Below are 26,500 nucleotides of genomic sequence, written 5' to 3' on the forward strand. Positions count from 1 at the left end.
TTACCTAACTCTACCAATAGTGAGTTGTGAAATTATGCAATGTGTTGTACATGTCCTCCCAAATAGCATGGCAACTGCCAACTGGCATATTAACATACTTTCATACACCACGAAATTGAAGGCCGACCTCAGGCCCAAGCCCTTCAGTTCGATCCAGATTCCAGCCCACACAATTAACATGGAAATTAAAGGCCCATGAATCATCTTGCCCGGAAAGGTATTTAATCGAGATTAGATTTTGGAATTGTTTATTCATCGAAGTTCCAGCGTACTGGTTTTTTGCCACCTGGTGGTGGAGCACGTCCCATTTGGTTTGCAGGAATAAGGATCTGGAATCGGAATTGGATAGATCATTCCGGTTTCAACTGTTTGGTTGGATGGAAATAAAATCCTATTCATATTCTTAGTGGAATGTCATTCCCCATTTAAAGGAGTGGCCATTTTGTTCCCATGGAATGAAATCCCACTCTAACTAATTCTAATTTTCATTTCAATTTCTGTCTGAACATAAATCATTCCGCTTCTATTTTCAAAGGATTTTGATTTCGATTTCGACTATAAATCAAACAGACGCTGAAAGTGTTTCACCGCCCACTGAAATTTGAAACAAAGATAATAGAAGGATATCAGACTGTAAGTCAAGGTGAGAAGGTTAGTACAAGAATTTTTTTAAGATATATTTTAGCTCCCCTTCCATGTACCACTTTTTTAATCATTTAATGAAATCTCTGTAAAAAAAAAGGATATTGGATTCAGCCTCCACTGGTCCAAACAACGAAAATATCAGACCTACCAACTTTTCATACAAAAATGCATAAACATTATCTGATTCCCATTTTCCATTCACTGAAATATGCAACTAATTTATATTTTAGGTACAATAATTTCTCTCTAAACACTGCTGACAATGTCATATTACAGCTTGTCCCATGATCCTCCAGGACTGCTTAATGCTGAAGACCCAAGCAAGTGGTCTGATCTCTTCTACTTGATTGAGTTCTATTGTTGATTTGCTCTGTAGTTGTCTCTCAAACCAATTCCTAACTAAAGTCTAGAACTTGGATATAAAGAAGAGGCAAGCTTTGCAATCACTAATCTCCGTAAGCTGAATAAGTGGATTCTGTGTGTGTGTGTGTGAGAGAGAAAGGTTCACAATACGATACTGGGTGATACGCCTGTAGGGTGTATCGGGAAGGCTCTGTACGATACATATCGGCTGATACAGGCCGATATGTGACGGAATTTTGATCAGAGATAGAATAGTTGGAGACAAGTATTTTTGTTGTACAAATTCCTCTAAAATTTTCCTAAATAATACAAGGATAAAGGATGTAACATTGTAACCAGCTTAGGCTCATCAAGAAAAAAATGAATCGAGCTGCTTCATCGGGTTTATTTAAACCCTTGTTAGCTTCCTTATCGAATGCATACAAAATCTTGTTTATTCATCTAGTTCATCATGATCCTTGTTCCTTTCCTCATCTAAGTCGTCTTGATCCATTTTCTTTTCCTCGTCTGATTCATCTTGATCCTTGTTAGTCTGATCATTGAATTCATGAATATCTTTCAACCGAATCTTAACACGCTTGCCTCTAACATATCGGTATTCCCAGGTTTGTGGCGGATACTTCTTCATTAACTTCTCATATTTGTCCATCATTTCCAGCTTCTGGAATACATTTCCCATCATAGAAACAATTGAATTGTTTGGACGAATACCAAGCTCCTCCATGTCAGCAAATACCTATATGGAAAACCAAAGTATGAAATCCCTAAAATGGGCTATAAATTGCAATACTAGATGGCCTTAACATAAAATCAATGATCCTGGAATGATCTTTAGAAGCTAAGTAGTTGTTGATATGCTGAAATTATTAACATATAAGAAAAATAACCGTGGTTTAGCAATCCCAGAAACTTGAGGAATCAATATGACGAGTATGCATCTGGAATATGTATCTAAATTGGGTCAAGTAGGGAGCTTCCCTATATGACCACCAATGTCTGCCACGTGGAGAGATGTTGTGGCTGATCTACACTTTTTTCGGTAACCAGTCTGATCCACACTGTCCATCAGATAGGGAAACTAGCCACCGGATTATGTGTTCAGTCCTAAAGTCCACATTAGCCCTATTTTATTAATATGAAGTTGCCCATAGAAGAGGGAATATTTTGAACAGATAGCAAGGTCTTTTAGGCCAAATATTTTTTCCACTAACAAAAGGGCGGGGAGAGGAATGTAGACATTGGAGACTCTTTTTGAGCTCCAAATTAAGTTTTTCGTGGAAGATTCCTAGGTTATTTGGGGAAGCTCAACAATTTTTTTTGGTGATAACTGATAAGAAGCTCAAGAAATGACCACCTACCAAATCTATTCCCTATACATCTGAAGTTTAATGCAATTTTTAACTCCTCTGTACTTTCAATTGAGAATGACAACAAAAAACCATAGTCTTAGTGTCTTCTACAGTTACATGTAACATAAGTGCATATACTCGTGAAAATCCCACCCTTATTTGTCTCAAATGTTAGAAAATGCTTTTAAGTGTTCTAAATTCTAGAATATGAAAATAAAGACATCAAGATTCTCTTTATGATCAACCACATCCTGACTGCTTACGGTTTTACCTGGGAAAAATGTTAAAACCAGAGGCAGCCATCTCATCTATTGAACTGCAAATCCAACGACAGCAGCCAGCTAGGAAATGCTGCTATGTACGTGTATTTCTCCCTCAAGTTTTCTTTGAAAGACACTTGAGAGACTAGGTTCAACATGGAATTCTCTAAGTAGCTGCAACACTGTATAGTATGTGACAATGTTTTTTCTGACCCATTTGCTTGTAAGAGTTTAGTTTCTTGCCCCTGAATCACTTGAATGTTAGCTTATTCGGTAATTTTATCTTGATAAAGTTGCATGTGTGCCATTAATGAAAGGAACAATATGGTAAATGGTCAACCCCTGAAATTTATTTGTGAATCTTACTATTTTTGAACAGGACAAAAGTGAAACATAGCAGCGAATGATATCAGAGTGTAATCTTCATGGTTGATGAACTAGTTTGGTACATGGTTTAAAATGCCCCTAAATTCCCTAGTATTTCCATAACATACTTTTGTTTCCATGGGTAGTGAAACGAAATTTTACCAGAATCAACATATTCCCCAATGAACACTACTAGCACTCTGTGGAGTACAAGAGACAGTCTCCACCATAGTTTTCAAGGCACCAAAGCGGGGCTAGGCAACCATAGGGCGCCCAGACACCTAGGTGGGCACCTAGCCCTTGCCTAGGCGATGGAATTTAAAAATAAAAGGCCGATGGATTTCTGCCCCTTCTGAACTAGTTTTTTTGGTTTTATGTATTAACCTACAAACCTCTGCACTTACTTTTGTGCTTGTGTTTCTTGCAGTCTTGCTTCGAGTAGGCAAGAGGTGTAGCCTCTGTTTTAGAGTTTTAGACCAAGAACAAAATGAACCTGAGAAGAAGGGGACGGAGCCCCTATTTTAGATCAAGAAAACCTAGGGAACAAATACTAAAAGAAAAGAAGAAAATGAAGAAGAAAAGTAGGGGGCGGAACCCCTGTTCTAGACCCAGAAAAGCTGGTGAAAATTTACTAAAAATAAAAAAGGAAATATGAAGAAGAAAAGAAGGGGTGGAGCCCCTGTTTCAGACACCAATGATGAGAAAAAAGAGCTTAAAAAACACAAGAAATTTAAGAACAAAAGGGTAGAGCCCCTGTTTTAGATCAAGAAAACCTAGGGAACAAATACTAAAATAAAAGAAGAAAATGAATAAGAAAAGAAGGGGTGGAGCCCCTGTTCTGCCCTGTTTCAGACACCAAAGATGAGATAAAAAAGCTGAAAAAACCCAAGAATTTTAAGAACAAAAGAAGTGGTGGAGCTCCTGTTTTAGTCCAATAAAAATATAAAATAATTCAAAAAACGTGGGGAAAAGATACAAAAAGGAAGAGGAAAAAATGGGGTGTAACCACTGTTTTAAACCAACAAAATGAAAGGAACCAGAGCACAAAATGAAGAAGAAGACAATTAACTCACCTTGACTTAGAGGACTGTGTGGGAATAATGGAGGGCTCTTGTTCTCTCCTCTTCCTCGGTTTGATTCTTTTATCAAAATGAAACCCTTGAAGATTAAGTTTGTTTTTTACTTTCCTCACAATGAAACATGATAACATGCAACAAGTTCTATTATAAAAACTAAAACCAACTGATGTAGGGATATCTGGCCGACTTGCGGATCTTAACATGTGGTGTCGGCCGGATGCATCCTGGCCATCCATCATAAACCACTGCCAACCGCCGCCACCTGCTCCCAACTGCCCCTCTTCTAAGGCAATTCCGGCTATAAAATGGGCCCCCACATTGAGGTAAAAACTAAAGCCAACTGATGTAGGGATATCTGGCCGACTTGCGGATCTTGACACGTGGTGTCGGCCAGATGCATCCCGGCCATCCATCATAAACCACTACTAACCGCAGCCACCTGCTCCCAACTGCCCCTCTTCTAAGGCAATTCCGGCTATAAAAGGAGCTCCCACATTGAGGTAAAGACACACAGACTTAAGCTCTAAGTCTCCTCTCTTGCTTGGTCCAACCCCTCACAACTCTTAGCTAACTTGACCGTCGGAGTCTATGCCCCTAGGGTAACTCTCGGGGCCTCTGACTTCTTCTTTCTCTCAGCAGGTTGGATCCGTTGGCCTCGGACACCAGAAATTATGTTGTTGCCCTCGGCTCCGTATTTGGCAGCAACAATTGGCGCCATCTGTGGGAAGCGTCTTCAAAACTCTCCCCTAACAAAAACAAATCTAAACTAATCAACTAGTGTCTCCGAAATGGCTAACAAGCAAGACACCATTCCCAACGTTCAGAACTTAGTCATGACAACACGGTGGGCGATCCACCCATACCCCGTTAAGCCAACACTTGGGCATCTTGGAGGAGGCTGACCCCTCGGAGTCCAACAACAGCAACCGACAGGCTACCAAGACCCCTGGGCTCCCCAGCCGAGGGGGCGACCCCGTGGGGTCCCACGAGGGCAAAAGGTCGATGCTGCATCTCTCCTGCCCCAGTTTCCGACCTCCTCAACGATCGTTGTGCTCACAAGGCCTAGGACGTATTAGCATCTGAGCACTCCAGGAATAGTGTCGGTCCGTCCCGTGTGAGAGAGAATCAGGACCAGACCAAAGCGATGATGCCTTACATCGACCAGTGCCTTGAAGATATTCAGGCACAATTTTTTTTATCAGCATATTCGGGCGCAAATTGGAGCCATTCAAGATCAGCTTTGACAAGTAAAGGAGGGCCGAGGTGACGCCTCTGCCCATTGCCATGCCTCATTCACCCGGATGGAGGCCTTCGTGGATTCCATCATCTCCAAGCCCCTTCTGCCAAACTTCAAGGTCCCAACATTGGAGACCTATGATGGGAGTACAAACCCCGAGGACTACTTGGAAAGTTTCCGGGCCCTCATGCTCCTGCACGGATACTCTGTTGCCCTCATGTGCCGAACCTTCCAGGCCACATTCAAGAGAGCAACACGCCGATGGTTCTCAACACTTCCTCCACACTCCATCGGCTCTTGGGAACATTTCGTGGACCTCTTCCTAGGTCACATTGTGAGTAGTCAATGGTGTTAGAAGACTGTCATCTCCTTGATGTCCGTCAAGTAGAAGCGCGAGGAGAGCCTTTGGGCTTATATGAAGAGGTTCAACCAAGAAGAACTCGAGGTCAAGGACCTTGACCCCTCAATCTCCATGCATGCGGCCATCAGTGGCCTCTAGCCTAGACTCCTCAGCTGGCCCATTTCCAAGACTCCACCCAAGACTAAAGTCGAGTTCTTGAAGAAGGTCCAGAAGTACATTGCGACTGAGGAGGCCAAAGCTAACAAAAGCCTCCAGGATCCAAAAGCAAAGCCCAGTGACAAGAAGAGGAAGAAAAGGATGGCTGCGGCGATGACCCCATCAACAAGGGCAGTGAGAAGTTGTCGGCCCCTTCCTTCAACAAGTACATGCCACTAAAGTCTAAAATCCTCCTGAACGCACATACTGATGCAAGTAGGGAAGGAGGAATTCATGAAGTGACCGGCCAAGTTGAAGAGGAACCTGAGAAGGGGGAACCCCAAGAAGTCTACAAGTACCACTACGGCATTGGCCACGACACCGAGGACTGTTGCAGGCTCAAGAATGAGATCAAGTCCCTCATCCGCCGCGAGCACTTGAAAGATTATGTTGAAGGTGACGCCCCAGCGTCATCCTCGTAATAGCCACAAGCCAGGCCCCACACCCATCACCCCCTAGTAGACCTGTTCATGGGTCAGGTTGGGCCGGGCTCGGGCCGGGCTTTGACTCTTTATTAACAGAAAACTGTTAGGCCCGAGCCCGGCCCTGATAAAAAGCCTGAAGCCCGAGCCCGACCTAATAAAAGAAATTCAAAATTTTTCCTATTCAAATGGACATTTTTTATTTTAATTTAGATGTTTTTATCCCCTATTTAAATGAACAATGAGCCTACAAGTGAATCAATGACCTTCTCAAATCAAAAAATTTATTCAAATAGACATCACATGGGGTTTTTACTTAGGCTTAACTATAGGTCGGGCCAGGCCAGGCTCGGGCCAGGCCAAGCCAGGCTTGGGCCGAGCTATTTTGGCAAAGCCCGAGCCCGGCTCGAATTTTATGCGAGCCGGAATTTTTGGCCCAAGGTTAAGCCCGTGGGCCAAAAAGCCTGTTCAAGCCCGTCCGGGGGTCGGGCCGAGCCGGGCCAGCCCGTCGGGCCACCCGGCCCATGAACAGGTCTACCCCCTAGCTAGAGTCACTGGTCATAGCCAGGGGCTCGACCTAGGGGGAGCATCCGCTTCGTCTCGAAAGGCATACGCCTGATAGTATAACATTCAAGGCCAAGCACCAAAGAGGCTGAGGTCGAAGGACCTCATCTTCTTAGATGATGACCTACAGGGGTTTCTATGCCCCACGACGACGCGTTGGTGGTGTCAATGATCATCGCCAACTACATGGTGAAAAGGATCCTCAATAGACAACAGCTCCTCGACCGATATCCTGTTCTATGAGACATTTGAGAAGATACAATTGACACCAGACCAATTGCAGCCCATTGACATGCCACTGGTTAGGTTTTCCGGAGCAGTTGTGTGATCTAAGGGAAAGACAACCCTACTAGTCATTGTAGGGACCGAACCTCGACACATCAATCGGATGACTGAGTTCTTGGTCGTGAAGATAGGCTCACCTTACAAAACCATCATAGGGAAGCCTACCCTTCACGCACTGAGAAGGAACCTATTGGGTGCAAGTGGGTTTTTACTATCGAGTATTGTGCAGATGGGTCAATTGAGAGGTACAAGGCTTGTCTTATTGCTAAGGGATATACCCAAATATATGGGATAAGATTACACTGAGACTTTTTCTCCAGTTGCTAAAATGACTTCAATGAGAGTTCTTTTATTCTTAGCAGTGAGTTATGATTGGCCTCTGTATTAGTTTAATGTTAAGAATGCATTCCTGAATGGTGATCTCACTAAATAGGTATATATGTCCCTTTCTCCTGGTATATATGGCAAAGAGATGCAAAGTAAAAGAAATCACTTTATGGCCTGAAACAATCTCCACTTGCTTGGTTTGACAGGTTTAGGGCTGCTCTTGTTTAGTTCGGCTAGACTTACTCAATTAGATCATACCCTCTTTGTTAAGAGAAAAAGCACCTAGTGACATTCCTTATTATTTATGTAGATGATAAGGTGTTTATTGGCAGTGATACAGAAGAAGTTAGTGCTCTCAAGAAGTTTCTCAATTCTGAATTTGAGATCAAAGACTTAGGGGAGTTGTGGTGTTTTCTTAGCATTGAGGTTGCTAGGTCCAAGGAAGGTATCTTTATTTCTCAACGAAAGTATGTGTTAAATCTTCTTACCGAGACTGGAAAACTTGGTGCTAAACCTGCCCCCTACCCCTTTTGATGTGAATCATAAACTCTCAGCTGGGGAAATTTCTTTATCTATGTATGAGTCGTCCAGACATTTCATATGTTGTGAGTGTCATCAACCAGTTCATGCATGTTCTCAAAGACACATATATGGCTGCTGCAGAAAGGGTGCTATGTTATCTTAAGAGAACCCTAGGGAAGGATATATTGTTTGCTAAACAAGGCCACATGAAGGTAGAAGTATATAAAGATGCTGATTGGGCAAGAAATGTGGATGATAGGAGATCCACATCAGGTTATTGTGCTATGGTAGCCGGAAATACTGTTTCCTGGAGAAGTAAAAAGCAGTCAACGGTTGCTAGATCTTCAACTGAGGCAGAGTATTGGGCTATGGCCCATGGGGTTTCTGAATTGTTATGACTTAGATCTCTCCTTGATGAGATGGTGTTTCATGTGACGAACCACCAATGTTGTATTGTGATAACCAGATTGCTATTAACATTTCTTACAACCCGGTTCAACATGATAGAACTGAGCACATTGAGGTAGACAGACACTTTATATGGGAGAGAGTGGCTTTAGGAGAGGTGTGCCTTCCTTTCATTGCACTAAAAGAGCAGCTAGCAGATTTTCTAACTAAGGGAGTTCCAAGGCAAAGCTTCAATATTATGTAAGCAAGTTGGGCATGATTGACATCTATGCTCAAGTTAAGGGGGAGTGTAGTGAGAATGGACCAAATGGGCCTTAGTGTTTTTTTATTTCTTTTAAGTAGTGTTTAAGGTTATGTTTGTTGGTTATGGGTAGACCTGTTCATGGGGCCGGGTGGCCCGACGGGCTGGCCCAACCCTCGGACGGGCTTGAACACGCAAATGGGCCCGCGGGCTTAACCTCAGGCCAAAAATCCCGGCCCACAATAAATTCGAGTTGGGCTCAAGATTTGCCGAAATAGCCCGGCCCGACCCGACTTATAATTAAAGCTAAAAACCCTAGTCGAATACCCCTCTTTCTTTCACCTCTTTTTCTAGCCGAACCTTTCTTCTCCACATCCTCCACAGTTCTTAGTCCTCACACTCTTAGGCAGCCACACAACCGGCAAAGCGGCGAACGTTCACCGGCGCAACAACTCCAGCAGTGAGTCCTCTCTCTCTCTCTCTCCTTCTCTCTCTTTCTTTTTCTCTCTCGTTCCTCTTCTCAAATCTCACTTCTCTTCCAAATCTCAGACACCAGCGACGGCGAGGCGGCGAATATAGGCACCAACGGCGGTGGTGAGTTCTCTCTCTCTCTTGCTCAGACGCGAACTAATCACTGTTAAAATCGCAGGTCGCAACTCACAGTCACCGCAAACTCAGCTCCGACGAACACAATCACCGGCGGTGAATCCTCAGGCTTCGGGCTTTTTATTAGGGCCGGGCTTGGGCATGGGCCTAACAAATTTCCATTAATGAAGAGTAAAAGCCCAGTCCGGCCCGACCCATGAACAGGTCTAGTTATGGGCCTTAGTTATGGGTTTTTTTTTCTTTAATTATTTCTTTAGTGTTGGCTGCCCCATTAAGGGCATCCAAGTAATGAAATTAATATTAGAATTAAGTTAATAAAAGAGATCAAGGGGCACACAATAGCATCCCAAACCATCGATGTGGGATATCTCACATTAACATCCCATACTACCAATGTGGGACAAAGGGATTATAACATTCCACCACGCTTTGTAGTCCTAGCTCCCACACAGGCTAGCTTTGCATTAGTCCACCTAGTCCCAACCGAACACTGCAATACCGACGTCACCACCTGCACAGCACGATTGCAACATGCTCCTTGAAAAGTGCCTGGTCACCTTGACAACTATGGTTCCCACAACATATTTCCATTTCCACTTCCATAGATAGCAATATGAAATTTTACAAGAATTGACATATTCCCTAGTAAACACTACCAGCATTATACAAAGTACAAGAGATGGTATTATAACATAATTTGGTGACAATATTATAGATATGTGGAATAACAGTGTCATTGCCCACCTGACTTGCATGATTACCACTTTGAGCTACCTCAATAATCATTTCAAACATGAAGTTGAATATTAATTTTTTCTGTCTAATAGATTATTTGGTTGATTTTTTACAACCATTTACATTTTCTACGAGTTTAAATTTTCATTAACTCATTCTATCATGAAGTCTTAAATCTTAAGGTTTACAAGACACCTTTAGAACACATTCTTTTGTTTATAACCTTAGTTTCTTAGCTTTTTTTAATGATTTGGAACAAGATAATAATTTAAAAAGGTTTGTCTATGCTTTTTTTATCATTTCATAATATATCATTCTATATTGTTGCATATTTTACAATATTTCCATCATGTTTATAATTTTTACAATATTTCCTTAACGATATTTCTGACATTTCCGACATGTTTCCTATATTTGAATGACTGGTATTTCCACCAAAGAGAGAAGAATAAGAGGTAGGGCAAGTATAGTATAAAAGAACATAGCCAAGTAATAAATTTATTTCATGGTGTTGTCTCATGACAACATTTGACAGATAAGATCTAGATATAAAAATAGGAAAGGAAAAAGGAATAAGTGAAGTAGCAAAACTGCTCCCTCAGGACTATTGGATTTCACATAAGAATCATTGAAAGGATAATATGAAGTTGTGTTGATCGAGTTATTAACTTCCAGAGGATAAAATTTTCATATGCTTTTGAGGTCTCACTGGAGACATCGACATCAAATCAGTAAAATATTTCAACTAGGGCTGTTCATGGGTCGGGTTGGGTCGTTTATTGTTGTTTTTCCAACCGACCCGACCTGGTCGGGTTGCTTGAAAATGAAACCGAAACCGACCCTATGTTAGGCAAAACCGACCTGGTCAGTTTGAGTTGGTTTGGGTCGGTTTGAGTGGTTGAGTTGAGGGACTAAGGGAGTAAAGGCAGACCAAGTTAGAAGTTACCAAGAAAAGAGAGTCAAATTGTGTTAGAAAAAGAAGACTAAAATTTGGAATTTTTAAGAAGGCTTCTAATCTAAGTAAAAAAGACACAATTACCTATTTGGTGTAAAGGACCTTAGAGAATAGGATCCTTTCTTTAAACCTTCCAAAAAAATGCAAGAAGCTATCAATGGCATTAATGACATTCCTTTTCTTGCAATGCTTGCCATTAATGGCATTCCTAAAGAGAAGACTAGAAAGTAGAAACTATAAGTAACTATAAGTAACTATAAGTAACTAGAAAGTAGAAACTAAGTTAGGTACTAACTACTAAGTACTAACTAGGAACTAAGTTGGTTCGGGTCGGGTCAGTTTCGGTTTTCATGTGTGGAAACCAAAACCGAACCGACCCATCGGTTTATGCTTTTTAGTAACCCGAAACCAAACGACGCTAAAGAAAACCCGGCCGACTCGAGTTGGGTCGGACCGGGTTGGTTGGTCTGGTCGGTTTGGGTCTTCTTATGAACAACCCTAATTTCAACGGTCTTACATCTTTTTCCTTAGGGATACTTTCATGCATATGAATGATATGCATGTAGATGGAATGCATCAGCACACCAACTGATGGAACATAAGGTCATACCTTTTAGAGAAATCTTCACTATACTCCACTTCACATATTTCTAATTTTATTTTCTTTACTTCAGTCTTCAGCTATTAGAGCTGCTAAACCAGTTCGCATATGAGATGCCCTCAATGCACCAACAAAATCTCTAACAGGCGGAGCATTCTCAAGAGATTTCTTTAGAAGAGACAATGGCTTTCTTTCTTTTAACTGGAAATTAAAAACAAAGGTTTAAGGAATATTAGGGGTGAATCCATCATTTCTTACTGCTTCTACCCATGTCCTTTTAGGTCTACCCCTATCTCTTCTATCCCCTTCCACTTGTAAGCAACACCCATCAAAATTGAACTGGAAACTGCCAGCAGCGGTGAAGGTGGAGACTGCCGCTGGAGACCGATGACTGACGGCCACTGCTTCACGTTGAGGTAAGATTAGAGAAGATGGAGTTTCATTTGGTTCAAGTGGAAGATGAAAGAGAGGTTATCAGTGTTGAATGCGAGTCTAGTGGGTAGGTTTGTTGGGGTAGAGTAGGATGATGAGAAGGTTAAAGCCTGGGTGAAGTTGGAGTGAGGAGGGAAAAAGGTAATGGGAATTAGAAGGTTAAACGATGGCCCCTATCTCTTTATGTTCTATAGAAAAGAGTGGGCAAAGAAGGTGCTGAGAGGAATCAGGTGAACGGTGGATTCCTGAAATTTGACAATAGGAATAGGACCTAGAATAAATTAGATTCAGCTAGGTTGTTGGTTGAGGCTTGGGGTTTCTTAGAGATTCCAAACGAGTTAGAGCTAATTTTTGCTGGGGAAAAATATAATTTGAGGTTGATAGTAGAGGGAGAGGATGGAACCTTCTTTGGCTCAATTCGGAGGGACAAAAAGGAGGGGAATGAAGTGGAGGAAGAGGGAGTCCACGACAGATTTCAGGAATGCAGTGTTCACGAGAGGGAGACGAAGAGTCAATCGAAGGAGGAAGACAAGAGTGAGGCAGATGTTGAGGGGGCAATTCTGGAATTTCAAAAGAAGAGTTAGGATCTGATTTTCTCAGTAAGGGACATGGGGCGAGGAAGGAGGGCAAAAGAAAGGAGGAGCTTGAATCACACATGGAAGTAGGGGAGGATGGAGGGGCACAAGTGGCAAGAGGATTTAATTTTGATTTTTCAGCAGGTAGGGCCTACAGGACGAGAGGCAATGGAAGGAGTGTTGAGCTGGCGAAGTTAAGGGTGAAGAAAGGAAGGGGTGTTATTGGTAGAAGAAAACTTGGGAGGGGTCGTTTGAAAAAACTCTCAAGTAGGGATCTAAGAGAAGAATGGGTATGGGTGATTGCTAAATACGCAAAAGGCAAAAAGACTTTGAAGCTTCAGTGAATAAGAGGTAGCAATGACATTGTAAGAACCTCAAGTGCTCCTCGAGGAGCTTTGTCACCCAGAAAGGAGGGAGATCAGCAAGAGTCTAGCATGTAGATGTTGAAGGTTGGGGAGAAAGAGAGGCTAGGGGTGCAAAAATCGGCTGGAGTCAGCGAAGCTCAATTGTTCCTAGAAGGTGATCAAAGATTCCTCGGCTCCGATAGTCTATCCGCTGGGGGAAGAAAATCGGGACACTGCAACCAATATTTGCATAGCAGAGGTCAATGAGGAGGATATAGATGGTGCCCCAGATCTCAGCAATAAGCAGTTTGAACAAAAGGTAAGTACCCCTATCTCGAATGCTGATCAAAGCTTGGAGAAGGGGAATGAACCCCAATCGAAGGTGGGAGAGGGGTGGGGTCAAAGTAGAGTTATCCGGGGGACGAAAAAGAGGAAGAAAAGGTATTTTGGTGAGTTAGAAGGGGGCAAGAGGAAGGTAAACGTTTAAAATAGGAATAAGAGAGTTATAGAATCTGTTCAGGGTGTGGAAGGAGGGGAAGTTGAGGAGAGACAAAAAGGGTGTTTGGAGGGGAGAGGGGAAGGACAGGAGGAGGGGGAGGAAAGAGGAGTGGCAGCTCAGGCTTTGGCTCTGACTCGAAATGGAGAGGTGGAAATCGACAGCTTGGTAGAGAAGGAGATTTCTGTTGGAAAATCCTTGGGTTTGTTTTTCTGGGGAGGGGAAGAATTTGCAAGAAAGGCTTTTGAGCACTTTGACAAATTCAAGAGGGAGGAGAAAAATCGAAAAGAAAAAAAGAAAAATTTGGGAAGGATAAGGAGTGGGACGAAGAAGGGGGAGAGGAGGAAGTGGGGGAGGACTGAGGGAAGTTTCTTTTTTCGTTATAATAGGTAGGAAAAGGATGAGTGATTATCTGGAATGTAAGGAGCTTGAGAGAGATGGAGAGAAGGGTGATGGTGATATCTTAATTAGGAGTCGTAATCTCCCAGTTGGAATGCTTCAGGAGTAGAAGCTGGAATCATTTAATTTGGGATTGAAGGAGGAGATTTGGGGATAGAGCAGTAGGGAGTGGCTGGAGTTGAGTGCAGTGGTTTGTCAAGGGTGCATCCAGAATTTCATCAGATTAGTGGAGCGGAGTTGGGAGAAGAGCTTTTGGAATTTTCCTGAGTTTCAGACTTGCATTCTTGTTCAGTTCACTGTTCTTAATTTGTCTCTTGTAGTGTTGGTCAGTTGAGTTGAGGATGTGGCTGGGTGTTATATTGACACCCCTGGATTGTATGAATCTTTTTTCTTTAATAATTTTTTTCTGATTCTTCAAAAAAAAGATATAGTACCATCTCCCTCATATTATGTCAAATTCTCCCACCTGTCACTCTTCCCAAACTGTACAAACAGATAAAAATTTGGGAAATCTGAAAATTCCCCTAAAGGCTTTTACCAAACTGGGTTTTATAAGTGAAGCTTTTCTACTCGCGAGTAAAAACTAGTCTAGGTTTGGCAAGACTACAAGAAAGTTTTGCCACCACAAAAGGGAATTGACCATTTTTAGGCCATGATGTATTAACATACTAGCCACCAGACTGAGCGTAACTTCCTTTTGATAAATCACAATTCAACTTAATGATAGGTTTAGGTTATGAATAGTAATTTATCCTAATTTTTCATCAATTATGAATGTCACATATTCTCTGTAGTCCATCAGAACCATTGTTGTGCATCAGCCGTTGGGGGATTATGAGTTTGAGCCTTAAAAATTGATACACAAGCAGTCAGGCATGGCAACAATGCAAAGGCAAGCTATATTTGTCAGTGCATCATGTATAGAAAGGAAAAAAATTAGAGAACAAGTTATACCACTTGACAAAATTGACACTAAGATGATAGAGTAATACCTCAAACATCTTCTCATGCATGCCCCTGCTATAGTAAATTGAGATCATTTTGTTAAAGAAAATACGAGGCAAACTTTCCAGATTTTCGGAGAATACTTTCGTCCAAAGTTCCTCAGCTTCCTCAAGTCTTCCATCCTGTGCTAAAGCATTTAACAGTGTATAATAGCTTCCCATTGTCCTTCCTTGACCTTTGTTTAACATCCACTTGGTCACCTATAATCAAATGTACAATGTAATTGAATACATACAAAAGAGAAGTAATACTAAGAAGATACAAATCAAGCTCTCCATGTACCTGTCCAGGTACTTACTAGATTGTAAGATCCATTATCTAATAGGATTTAAAAAAAAAAAAACATAATTTTTTGGCAGATCCTTATCTGAACAGAAAAACTCATGGAGTCTGTCGCAATGAGGTTTCTTGCCCCTTTGGTGAAGTGAGGTTTTGGGAATTCAATCTCTCAGGGATTGGAATGTGGCAAGGATGACATTATTCGTTTGGAACATGACTGCTTAGAAAAATATGCTTTGGGTTAAAAGGATGAATAGCAAGTACCTGAAACAAGGTAACGTTTTCACTAATCAACTAAGAGTTATCTATTTTAGTTTGGAATAATGTGATTATGAGATAAAGGTGTGAAATGATGAACTGAATTTAATAAAGCACTTTATTGATGATGGTAAATCGCTATTCTATACATGGCCCTTTGGCATTCTCCACATTAAGTAATTATAGTGATATAATTAGATAGTATTATGGCTAAATATGCTATAGTAGCTGATTTTATTAATGAAAGTCCATGGTGTTTACTATCAGCTACTTTGCTTCACACTATTTATATTTGGAAAAGCAATTAGATCAAGATATCTAATTCTCATAATAGGGTTGTTTGGACATCAACTGTTAGTGGCCAATTTAGTGCAAAATCTGCTTGTGACAAAGTAACAAGTAAAGGTCCCAAAGTTTCATAGCATAAAATAGTTATATTTTTCAGGCAGAATTCTATGGCATTCATTCATCCCTTAGGTAATAAGGTAAAAATTCAAGCATATATTGCGGTGGCAGTGCAATGTCAATGCTGACCATCTTTTCTTGAGAACTCTTTTTCAAAATGTTTGGTGGAGAGTCTTAGGGTCCATTTGGTTCACAGTTGGAATCAGGATCAAAATCCCTTGGAACCGGAATCAGAATGATCTATTCCCATAGTCTGTTTGGTTCAGACAGGAAGCGGAATCGGAATCGGAATCGGAATTGGAATAAGATGGAATGGGGATTTCATTCCAAGGGAGAGGGAGGGAATGGCCATTCCCTCAAATAGGGGAATGCTACTCCACCAGGAATGGGTTGGGATTCTGATTCTGCCCATCCAAACAGTTGGAATCGGAATGGGCCATTCCAATTCCGGTTCCAGACCCCTATTCCCGTGAACCAAATGGGCCCTTAGTTTTGTTCAATATGGATAATCATATATGGGATGCAGAGGTACTGTTGGCAGCCCCCAAAGCCAGCAATAAGACATTACCAAATCAACAAATAAAAGATTGCATTCAGTGCAACGACATATACGCCATGAGACGAGACAATTCAAAAGAAACTTCAGCAGAAATCAAGGTAAATTGAGAAAATTTTGAATCTCGCTTTTTAATACTTTCAGAAAGGGGTCTTCCATTAAAGGGGAGTATGTTAATAATAATCACAATAGAGTTTGCTTTGACAATTAGGACATCCCATCTAGGTTCCTCCTGTTACTGGACAGTGGTGCGGCTGGTGCCAATGGTGGATTTTTAACCCAGATGGTTCAACAATGGGTGGTCATACTGGTTTCAGTGTCGATGCAAAGGTTTCGATTGCATTCAATGCAAAGAGGAAGATCAATATATTGGTTTTAGAATAGATGTTTTATGGTTTTCAGATAATAGTTGCTTTGTTCATCAAGATGAATATCTTCTCATGGATACTAATTTCTAAGCGTCCATCTCAACTGTGCTAAATCTTAGCACTGGCTTGTAGGGAGGAAGAAAGATTGGCAATAGAAAAAACCACTGATCTCATCATCTCAAAGAGTTTTCAAGATAAGAGACTCAACCTGGGTGACGTGAAGGAATCAGTGCCGCTAATCTCAATCTTTTCTTTTCAATAATTTATTTTGAGTTGTATTGTAATTTTTCTGTTGAGGAGGGCTAAGAGTGTTTCTCCCACCTCTTTCTTATTGTACTCAATTTCCTTTTTTAATGAAATTGATTCTGTTACTGATAAAAAATCTCAATCTTTTCAAGATAGGAAACTCAACCTAGTCATCTACCTCATGCTGCTGAGGAAGATGCAAAAAGCTTTAGATACTGTAAAAATCTAACTCTTTACAATATAGCCAGTTTATGGACTGCCTAATCCTATTTTGCCAAGAGAAAAAGATACCAAATGATGGATAATGGACAGCACCTGAATTATCCTTTTCCACTCGTTTTCATTCTCAAGGGTCTTCAATGCTTTCTTCACTGTAATTAAAGGGAACTCTAACTCCCAAGCAACAAAAGAATCAAGAGCACCATAAACTTCCTCTTTGACATTTGACAACCCCTTTATCTGCATGAACACATCCATATCACAGATTCACAAATGACAACTGCAAAATTTCTAATGTATAACTTCCTATTCTTTGCACTAAATAGGTGAAACGTTCGTAGCAACAAAAAAGAAATACCAGAACTCTGAAATTCAAATTCATCCCCTTACAGAACCTGGAAAGATCACAATATAATATAGTTTCAAATTAAGGAGAAAAAACCAGAAAAAAGGAGCTTACACACTCAATGAGGTTCTGAGACTTGGATATGGTGCCTATTCTCTTTCTGGATTTCCATATTCTGGGATACCTCGGTCTCGGGCCTTTTGCTGCGCATACCTGAAGAACATCATTATCATCATAAACAAACAACAATCAGAATTTAAATGAAAACTGAAAATCTTCTGAGTGGCTAAAGTCCATGAGGCAAAATAACAATACTCGAAGAGATAATTTAGATAGAAATTCACAGAGGGAGCTTACCACAACACTACTCAGTTTTCTGGAAGTGTTTACCGTTACTAGTTTTCCCGAGATAATTGCCGGAGAATATCTCAAACAAAGCATCCTGGTAGAAGATTAATTTCAAAAATAAATAACGTTTGCAACAGAATGACTTGGGTTCTTATTTTTTTTTCATTGCACATATCCACAAATGCGGACTGAGTGAAGAAACAATGATATTAGATAAGAATCTTATCAAAAATTGTTCTCTGGCCACCAGATGTGAAGAAAGCACGATGGATCGAGGGACATGTGAGAGAAAAACGCAGGAAACCACAGGAAGTGAGTGAAGCTACAGGGCAGGATGAATAGTGTCTACTAGTTTGAGATTTTTCTTTTTGTTTTTTTGCTGGTTGAAAAATAAATATCTAAAGAGTTCAACTATAATACCAGAAAATCTTGTAACCAATAAACCGGTATCATATCGACATCATAGATTTTCACATGATTACAAATGTCATAGGGTTCCTCCTGCTTCTACTTAACTAACAGGGACCCTCGCATGGGAAAACACAATCCAATTTGATGACAAAAAGTACCAAAAGGATATACTGGTTGTAAGTCATGTCAAATTTATGTAAATGATAAACTAAGTAGAGAGGGCTAATCATGTTTAATGAAATGAACAATGTAAAAATGCTGATTTACTGTTTCTTTCATTAATGAACATATACTTAATGAACTGATCTTCTTTACTGTGTTTGATTTCTGGTTGATTTCTTTTATTTATGGTTTTGTGTATTAGTTAGAGTGTTTTACATTTTGTTTTTGTCAGGCGGCTGCCTGTCTCTCCTCTAGGTAGGGGCTTAATTCCCTGTAGTGTAGGGGTCCTTTTCCCCATTTGGGTGCTTTCCTTGTGTGTGTGAGCTAGTCTTTTATCTGTTGGTTGTTTCTTTGTGCTTCTTTTGGGGACTGCTGTTAGTCTGTTGGTTCTTTGTTAGATTTGGTATGTCTAGTATTTATTGTTATGGGTATTTGTTCTGTTTGTCCTTTTTTTTTTTTTTTTGATAATTCACTTCTTGTTTGTCTTCTGTAATCCTTTTCTTTGTTCTCCTGTGCTTCTTTGTTTTGTTGTGGTGCCAACATGGAGAATTTTCAGAATTTGCATGAAGCCTTTCTCAGAGCAGTTAACGAAGGACAGAATCTTGGAGTGTAGGTTATTGACGTTAGAGATAGGCCTGGACTTGCCCAGCTTGAAGGATGGCATTTTTGTGTTATTGGTAGAGTTTTCCCTAGATTGGTCATTCCATTTGAGGAACTGTTGAGGGCTCTCCATGCTATATTGAAAATTCCAGCCGCTGAGGTAAGACTGGAAGCTTTACAACGTGGTCATTTTAAAGCCCTTTTTCGTGATAACTATTATTTTGACAAGGTTACCATGGATGGTCCTTGGGTGGTCTTCAATCAGTGGGTTCTTTTGAAAGTATAGCATGAGGGAAGGTCCCTTCTATTTTTTGAATGAAGCTGAGGTTGGGTTCAAGTCCATGATTTGCCTTTTAATATGCTTGATAATGAAATTGGGCTTTTAGCAGGTGAAAAGCTTGGTACTGTGTGCGGTATTCAAAATAAAAGGTCATTATATCCATGTTAAAGTCTGGATTGATATTAGTCAACCTATCAAGTGTGTTTTGTTTCTCCTATTGCATGGGTTATCTTTCGATCTGAACGACTTCCAGGAGTTTGCCTGTGGGCATGTTGAGCATGTATATAAGAAGTGTGGTTTTGCAGTTTTGCCCAAGGTTGAAGATTTGGAGTTATTCTATGCTCAGTGTACTATGAACCATTTTGGTCCATGGCTGAAGGCTGAGACTCCCTTGCGACCGAAGAGGGATCATCCTGCATTTGGTCAGTTTCTGGGAGACTCCATGAGGAGGGAGGAGCCAGAATCTTCCTGTTCAGCATCTGAGTCTATGTCACTGAGAGGTTAAAGTGGGAGTGGGCTCAATCTAGTTCCTTCCTGAGAAAGGAAGAATGGAGGTTTCTTGAGATGGCAAGGGGAGGGGACTGCTCATGATGTCATGAGGGCAGTGTAAAATCTGGATGACGAGTTGGATCATCTGAAGAGAGAGAATCTATTAGGATGGTTGTATGGCTTATAAGTCTGGAGTCTAGAGTCAACTCCGCCTTACTGAAACTAGCTCCTACTAATCATTATGTGGGTCAGTTGGATTTTTCGGGACCAGGTAAGCGTCCAAGGGTGGACTCTGGAATACACATTATGGAGCTAGGTTCAGGTTCGAGGGAGGCTGTCATGGGTTTGGTATTTTTTTGTTTTGTTATGCAATAGTGGTTTGGATTATGGTGGTCTTCGTCTCTTTTGTCTGTTTTTTCAGTATTGTTATTTACGTAGTTTTCCATACTGTTCTTTTTCTTTTGCTTGTTATTTTTTGTTTGCTTTGTTTAACTTTGTTTTAACTACTCTCAGGGGAACTGACAATGTGCAGATGTTTGAGGGGGATAAGGTTTATTTGGCAGAGCACCAGGTGAGTTTTCTTTGGTTTTTGTTAAAGTGGGAAGTGGTAGCTGGCCCTAAACAGCCACGAGTCAGTTGGAACTGCCAAGGGTGTGGCCAACCCTTGGCAGTAAGGGGTCTGAGGAATTTCATTTCACAGCAGCAACCAGGTTTTGTTTTTCTTTGTGAAATGAAAATTCCAGAATCTAAGGCTACTCACCTGGCAAGAATGTTACATTTCCCCCATTATTTTGTTGTTCCCCTTGTTGGTCTTGCTAGTGGTTTAGTTGTTTAATGGAAGTGGTTTTCAAGTTAATGTTTTTTTATTCTAATAAGAATATTATTGTGCTATGTGTTCTTATTGTCTTTGCCTATGATGAACCCACTCATAGTAGTAGAAATGTTTTTTGGAGTAGTGTTCATGCCTGGTTGAATAAGTTTTCAAATCCTACTATTATTTTAGGCGATTTTAATGAGCATACAGTTAAAATAATGTTAAATTAATTTAGTTGCTGATGTTAGGGCCTATTTGGCTAATTAAAGTGTTTTTTTAATTTCGTTTTTTCTTTCAGTTATGTCTATTATTGTACTCAGGGGCACAAGGGTCTTTTCTCTTGTTATTTCTGCCACCCTATATATATTAAAATAAAGGCTGGCGCCGCCAGCACTGTTACATTGCAAAACCCTTTTTTCTTCACTCCTCTCTTCTCTTCTCTTCTTCTCCTCTTCTCTTCTCTTCTCTTCCTCTTATTTCTGGCCGGCCATACTGTCAAGATGGTATCAGAGCGGGAATACTGATTAAAAAGAGCAGATCGAACAACCCTACTGAGAGAACAGATCGAATAGACTAGCAAAACCTGGGCGGAACAGAAATCTGATTCTGGACTGAAAAAACAGCTACAACTGGTACAGTTCTCCCTACTTTTCTCTTCTTTACCCTCCTTGGTCATGTGCCGAGTGAAAACCCTATGAGTCTGGGTGGCTGAATGCTATTGAACCTATGTACCCCCTGTTTTTTTGGATCGTGTGATCTTGTTCATGTGTTAAGACAACTGTAGGTCAAGGATGACCTGTCTTCTCAATGGTTTGATTTGACTATAAGCAAGAAGGATCTCTTCTGTTGATTAGTGGCTGTTAGACATTCTGGAATTTTGGTAGGTTGGGACTGTTAAAACTATACAGGTCTGAAATCTGCCGAATATTACCTTTGTTTTGTCTGGAATTTGGTACTGTTTGTGCTCAACCTGGTTGTTAAACCCATGTGTGTGGGTGTAAACTGAGTGGAGCATTGTTTTGTGGAGTAAGGAGGGGTCCTAAGTCCGGTGTTTGGGACTGATTAACTGCTTGACCATGTCGACTGAGAATTCTGCTACTTCAGAGATTTCAGGGAGCTACAATGGAGTGAGTGGGGGATTGGATATGAGCTTTCCCATGGCTGTTATTCCCTTTGATGGTCTGAATTACCTTGAGTGGTCTAGGGGAATAAAACTCTACATCACTGCTAGGGGGAAAATAGGATACATCAATGGGAGAGTGAACCGAAGTATGGAAGTGCTGAGCATGATAGGTGGAACCAAGAGAACAGTATGGTGATGTCTTGGCTCTTGGTTTCAATGCTGCTACAAGTAAGGAAGACTTTTATGTGGGCTGAAATTGCTTGTGAGATATGGGAACAAGCGAAGTCCACTTATTCAGAGCAGAGACACTATGCCAAGATATATCAACTGCAAGCTGAATCCTCTACTTGCAAGCAGGGGGAGAGGAGTCTCTCGATGTACTATTCTGATTTGACATCAATATGTTAAGAACTTGATCACTATCAGAATGTGAATTGGAAGTGTGATGAAGATGCAAAGGCCTATAAGTCACTTGTATCTCAGCAACGAGTGTTTGCCTTCCTCCTAGGGCTGAATCCGTCGTATGAGTCCATCAGGATGCAAATCTTGGGTAGTAAAGACTTGCCATCAGTTCAGGAGGTGTATGCCTTGGTGCAGTCAGAAGAAAGCAGAAAAAGTGTGATGAATGGTGTAGAAGGGGAGTCAGTTGCCCTAGCTGTCCGGGGAAATTCAGATACAAATGTCGAAGGTGGTTTTAAAAAGGGTGACACTCAGAAAAAATCAGACGATAAGAGCAAGCTTTGGTGTACTCACTGCCAAAAGACACGACACACGAAAGATACATGTTGAGATCTCCACGGAAAACCTAAATGGGCACAGAATTTGGGTAAGAAGTCGGCACCTGGTCAGGGCAAAAAACCAGGCCAGCAGAATCAAAAAAGGTATAACTCAGCTAATATGGCATCGATAGAGACTAGTCCTTCGGTAACTCAGGAGAAACATCCCAGTTCTGACCCTAAGGAAGATATTATCAACTTCTTCCGTGAACATTTGGAATTGTATGGTAGGACTCTCCACCAGATGGATTCTGGGCCTACTCCCTCTACCTCGTTTGCGTCTACATCAGGTATTGCCACAACCTTCCATGTGTCATCTCATACTACTGATTATCCTTGGATTATTGACTCCGGAGCCTCAAATCACATGACCGGTAAGTCTAATTGTTTCAAACATATAACCCTCTCTCTGGGAGAGATAAGGTAAGACTGGCTAATGGTTCTTTTTCTACCATAACTGTCCAAGGCACCATACCTCTCCCACTTGGCCTTACTCTTTCTAATGTATTGCACGTTCCGAAATTACCTATTAATTTGCTGTCTATTAGTAGTCTAACTCACCCCTTGAACTGCTCAGTCACTTTTTTTCCGTCTTCATGTGTGTTTCAAGATTTGACCTCAGGGAAGACGATTGGTAGAGAAAGCATGGTGGATGGTCTCTACGTGTTGGAGAATAATGTTGGTCTAGTGGCAACAGAGTCTACGAGTTCGCCAAGTGAGAGTCAAGCCTATTTATGGCATAGTCGTTTAGGTCATCTTTCTTTTGAGTCGTTAAAAGTTATGTTTCCAAAGTTGTTTGAGTCCTTGTCAGTGAGTCAATTACAGTGTCAAACTTGTCAGTTGAGTAAGCATTGTAGAAGTTCTTTACCTTTACGAAATAAAAGATATGAATTTCCATTTCATATTATTTATTTTGATGTTTGGGGCCCGGTTACTCTACCTACTGCGGCTGGCTATAAGTACTTCATTACCTTGATTGATGATTATTCTAGATACACTTGGGTTTATCCTATGCGATCTCGAGATGAATTGCCACAAATTGTGAAAGATTTTCAACGCATTGTGTTCACTCAGTTCCAAACAGAAATCCATATCTTCCAGTCGGACAATGCAAAGGAATATTTCCATAGTGATCTCACGAAGTTTTTTGCTTCGAGTGGGTCACTTCAGCAAAGCTCTTGTGCCAGGACACCCCAACAAAATGGTGTGGTTGAACGGAAGAACCGTCACCTTCTTGAAGTCGCTTGTGGCTTGTTGATTCATATGAATGTACCGAAACAGTTCTAGATGGATGCAGTCTTGTGTGCGACATATATCATCAATCGCATGCCTTCTCGACTACTACTAGAGTATAAGGCCCCACATCAGCTCTTGTTCCCTATAGCCCCACTGTCCACTATTCCGAAGCGTGTTTTTGGGTGTCGTTGTTTTGTCCATAACCTGTCCCCTACTCGTGGTAAGCTTGATCCTCGGGCTATTCCTTGTGTTTTTCTTGGTTACCCTTTATCTCAAAAAGGGTATCGTTGCTATGATCCCATTGCTCGCAAGTACTATGTTTCCATTGATGTCTCATCTTTGATAATCAACCTTTTTTCTCGGTTTCTCCTCAGGGGGAGAGTAGGGTTGAGGAGAAACAGGCGATGACTCAAATTCAACTACCTCCTTTACCCGATCCTCCTTCATTTCGGGTTTTTCATTCACCCGAGGCAGATCCGTCTCATTAGCCAGGTACACTTGCTCCTATTGATATATCTGCTCCTTTAAATGTTGATTCACCTGTCACCAATGATCTTAATATTCCTATTGCTAAGAGGAAGGGTGTTAGGTCTTGTACCACTAATCATCATATCTCTAATTTTGTGTCCTATGAGCATGTTTCACCTTCATACCGTGCCTTTCTCTCTTCTGTGGATAGTGTCCCCATTCCTAAGACTATGGCAGAAGCTTTGTCAAAACCTGAATGGACAGATGCAATGCAGGAAGAAATTGATGCTTTACACAAAAATGGCACTTGGGAGTTAGTAGACCTTCCTGAAGGGAAAGAACCAGTGGGGTGTGTTGAGCAAGAGCAAGAGAAGAGAGGAGAGGAGAAGAGAGAAGAGATGAGAGTCAAGTGGACTGAAAACCCTCTAGAATACTGGAGGCGAGTGTAAGAGTTATTATTTATACTGGCCCAGTCGTACAATATAAACAAGGGAGAAATTACAACAGTACCCTTGAGGTACTAAACCTAAGTACACAAAACAACTGCCAACACTCCCCCTCAAGTTGGAGCATAGATATCAATCATGATGTCTGGAAATGTTCAAACCCTTTGTAAAGATGTCTGCAAGCTGGTTTTCAAGAGTGACATAGGGAGTACACACTTCGCCTGTGATAACTTTCTCTATGATAAAATGCTTGTCAACTTCGATGTGTTTTGTTCTATCATGTAGCACCGGATTGGCAACAATGCTTATAGCTGCTTTGTTATCACAGAATAGAGTTATAGGTTTGGCCACTAGGAAACCCAACTCACCCAACAAATTCTTTATCTACATGCCTTCAGCAACCCCGTGGGCCATAGCACAATATTCAGCTTCAGCACTGGATCTAGCCACCACATTTTGCTTTTTACTCCTCCATGTAACAAGGTTCCCTCCTATAAAGGTGCAGTAGCCACTGATAGACTTTCTGTCACTTTGGGATCCAGCCCAAACTGCATCTGTATAAACTTCAACTTTCAAATGTCCATGCTTTTGAAATAACAAGCCGGATACTTTTTTAGATATCAGAGCATTCTCTCAACTGCTTCAAGATGAGAGGACCTAGGAGCATGCATGAACTGACTGAGGACACCAACAGCATATGCAATGTCTGGGCGAGTCATAGAAAGGTACAACAATCTCCCTACAAGCCTATTTCACATCCTTGAGAGGTTCACCACGGCTGTCACCTAATTTATGCTTGGGGTCAATGGGAGAGTCAACTAGTTTCACCCCCATCTTCCTAGTATCCTGAAGTAAATCTAGGACATATTTTCTTTGAGAAATGAAGATACCCTTCTTTGATCGGGTGACTTCAATTCCAAGGAAGCACCTGGCAGGTCCTAGATCCTTTACTTCAAACTGAGTGGCAAGAAAAAACTTCAACCTCTGAATTTCATCCTCCCAGTCACCAGTAACAATTATGTCATCCACATATACAATTAGAGCAACAATTTTACCTTCTCCTCTTTTCACAAACAGTGTGTGATTTGATTGACATTGCCTATATCCTTTGTGCTGAACTGCCACATGGAATCTGCTGAACCAAGCTCTTGGTGATTGTTTCAATCCGTATAATGACTTCTTCAACTTGCACACTTTCTGTTCATTGCCTTGAGCCAGAAAACCAGGAGGTTGAATCATGTAAACTTCCTCTTCAAGGTCACCATTCAAGAATGCATTCTTGATGTCAAGCTGGTGTAAATCCCAATCCAGATTAGCCGCAAGAGAGAAAATGACTCTAATGGAGTTCATCTTGGCAACAGGGGCAAAAGTTTCTACATAATCAACTCCATATACTTGAGTAAATCCCTTTGCCACTAAGCGAGCTTTATACCTTTCCACTGTTCCATTAGCCTTATGCTTGACTATGAACACCCATTTACATCCAACTGGAACATTTCCCTTAGGAGATCAACAAGTTCCCATGTGCCATTTTTGTAAAAGGCATTAATTTCTTCCTTCATGGCATTTGTCCATTTAGGAACTAAAAGAGCTTCTGCCACATTCTTAGGGATAGGGACACTGTCAATAGATGTAAAAAAAGCACGGAATGAGGATGAAATGTTCTCATAGGAGACAAAGTTGGAAATAGGATGTTTAGTGGTGCACAATCTAACATCCTGCCTGTGAGTAATAGGACGGTCAAGATCATTAGTAGTAGAGGAATCATTTTCAATAGATTCAAGGACATCATTGGGAGCCAAAATACCTGAGTGAGTATGGTCCTCCCCCGAGGAGTCTGGTGGCACTGGAGGTATAGCTTCCGGATTCTCTACAACTCTTGAATTTAGTTGGCCTTT

At 41.2% G+C, this 26,500-nt stretch overlaps 1 protein-coding gene and 1 long non-coding RNA gene across 9 annotated transcripts in view; one reads left to right on the forward strand and one right to left on the reverse strand.

The window, feature by feature from the left end:
- The first annotated feature begins 531 nt into the window (after nucleotides 1-531).
- LOC148848894 (uncharacterized) overlaps nucleotides 532-26,500 on the forward strand; it is a 37,410-nt gene continuing 11,441 nt past the window's right edge. The window contains exons 1-2 of the long non-coding RNA XR_016100905.1: nucleotides 532-643; nucleotides 20,253-20,310. This is a non-coding gene — a long non-coding RNA (uncharacterized LOC148848894). The remainder of the gene's footprint in view (nucleotides 644-20,252; nucleotides 20,311-26,500) is intronic.
- EMB1417 (Pentatricopeptide repeat (PPR) superfamily protein) overlaps nucleotides 1,277-26,500 on the reverse strand; it is a 38,270-nt gene continuing 13,046 nt past the window's right edge. For 5 of the 8 annotated variants that reach the window (XM_088950513.1, XM_088950515.1, XM_088950514.1 and 2 more), the window contains 5 exons: nucleotides 17,807-17,891; nucleotides 17,564-17,662; nucleotides 17,200-17,343; nucleotides 14,760-14,972; nucleotides 1,277-1,744 (listed from right to left, as the gene is read on the reverse strand). In XM_088950513.1, the coding sequence (XP_088806639.1) occupies nucleotides 1,442-1,744; nucleotides 14,760-14,972; nucleotides 17,200-17,343; nucleotides 17,564-17,662; nucleotides 17,807-17,890 (843 nt within the window). In that variant the 5' untranslated portion in view covers nucleotide 17,891 and the 3' untranslated portion in view covers nucleotides 1,277-1,441. The remainder of the gene's footprint in view (nucleotides 1,745-14,759; nucleotides 14,973-17,199; nucleotides 17,344-17,563; nucleotides 17,663-17,806; nucleotides 17,892-26,500) is intronic. The other 3 variants (XM_088950518.1, XM_088950519.1, XM_088950520.1) reach the window with 1 other exon arrangement.

The sequence above is a fragment of the Nelumbo lutea genome, chromosome 6 (assembly GCF_056320005.1).
Source record: "Nelumbo lutea isolate HS-2025 chromosome 6, American lotus-T2T, whole genome shotgun sequence".
Classification (NCBI taxonomy): Eukaryota; Viridiplantae; Streptophyta; class Magnoliopsida; order Proteales; family Nelumbonaceae; genus Nelumbo; species Nelumbo lutea.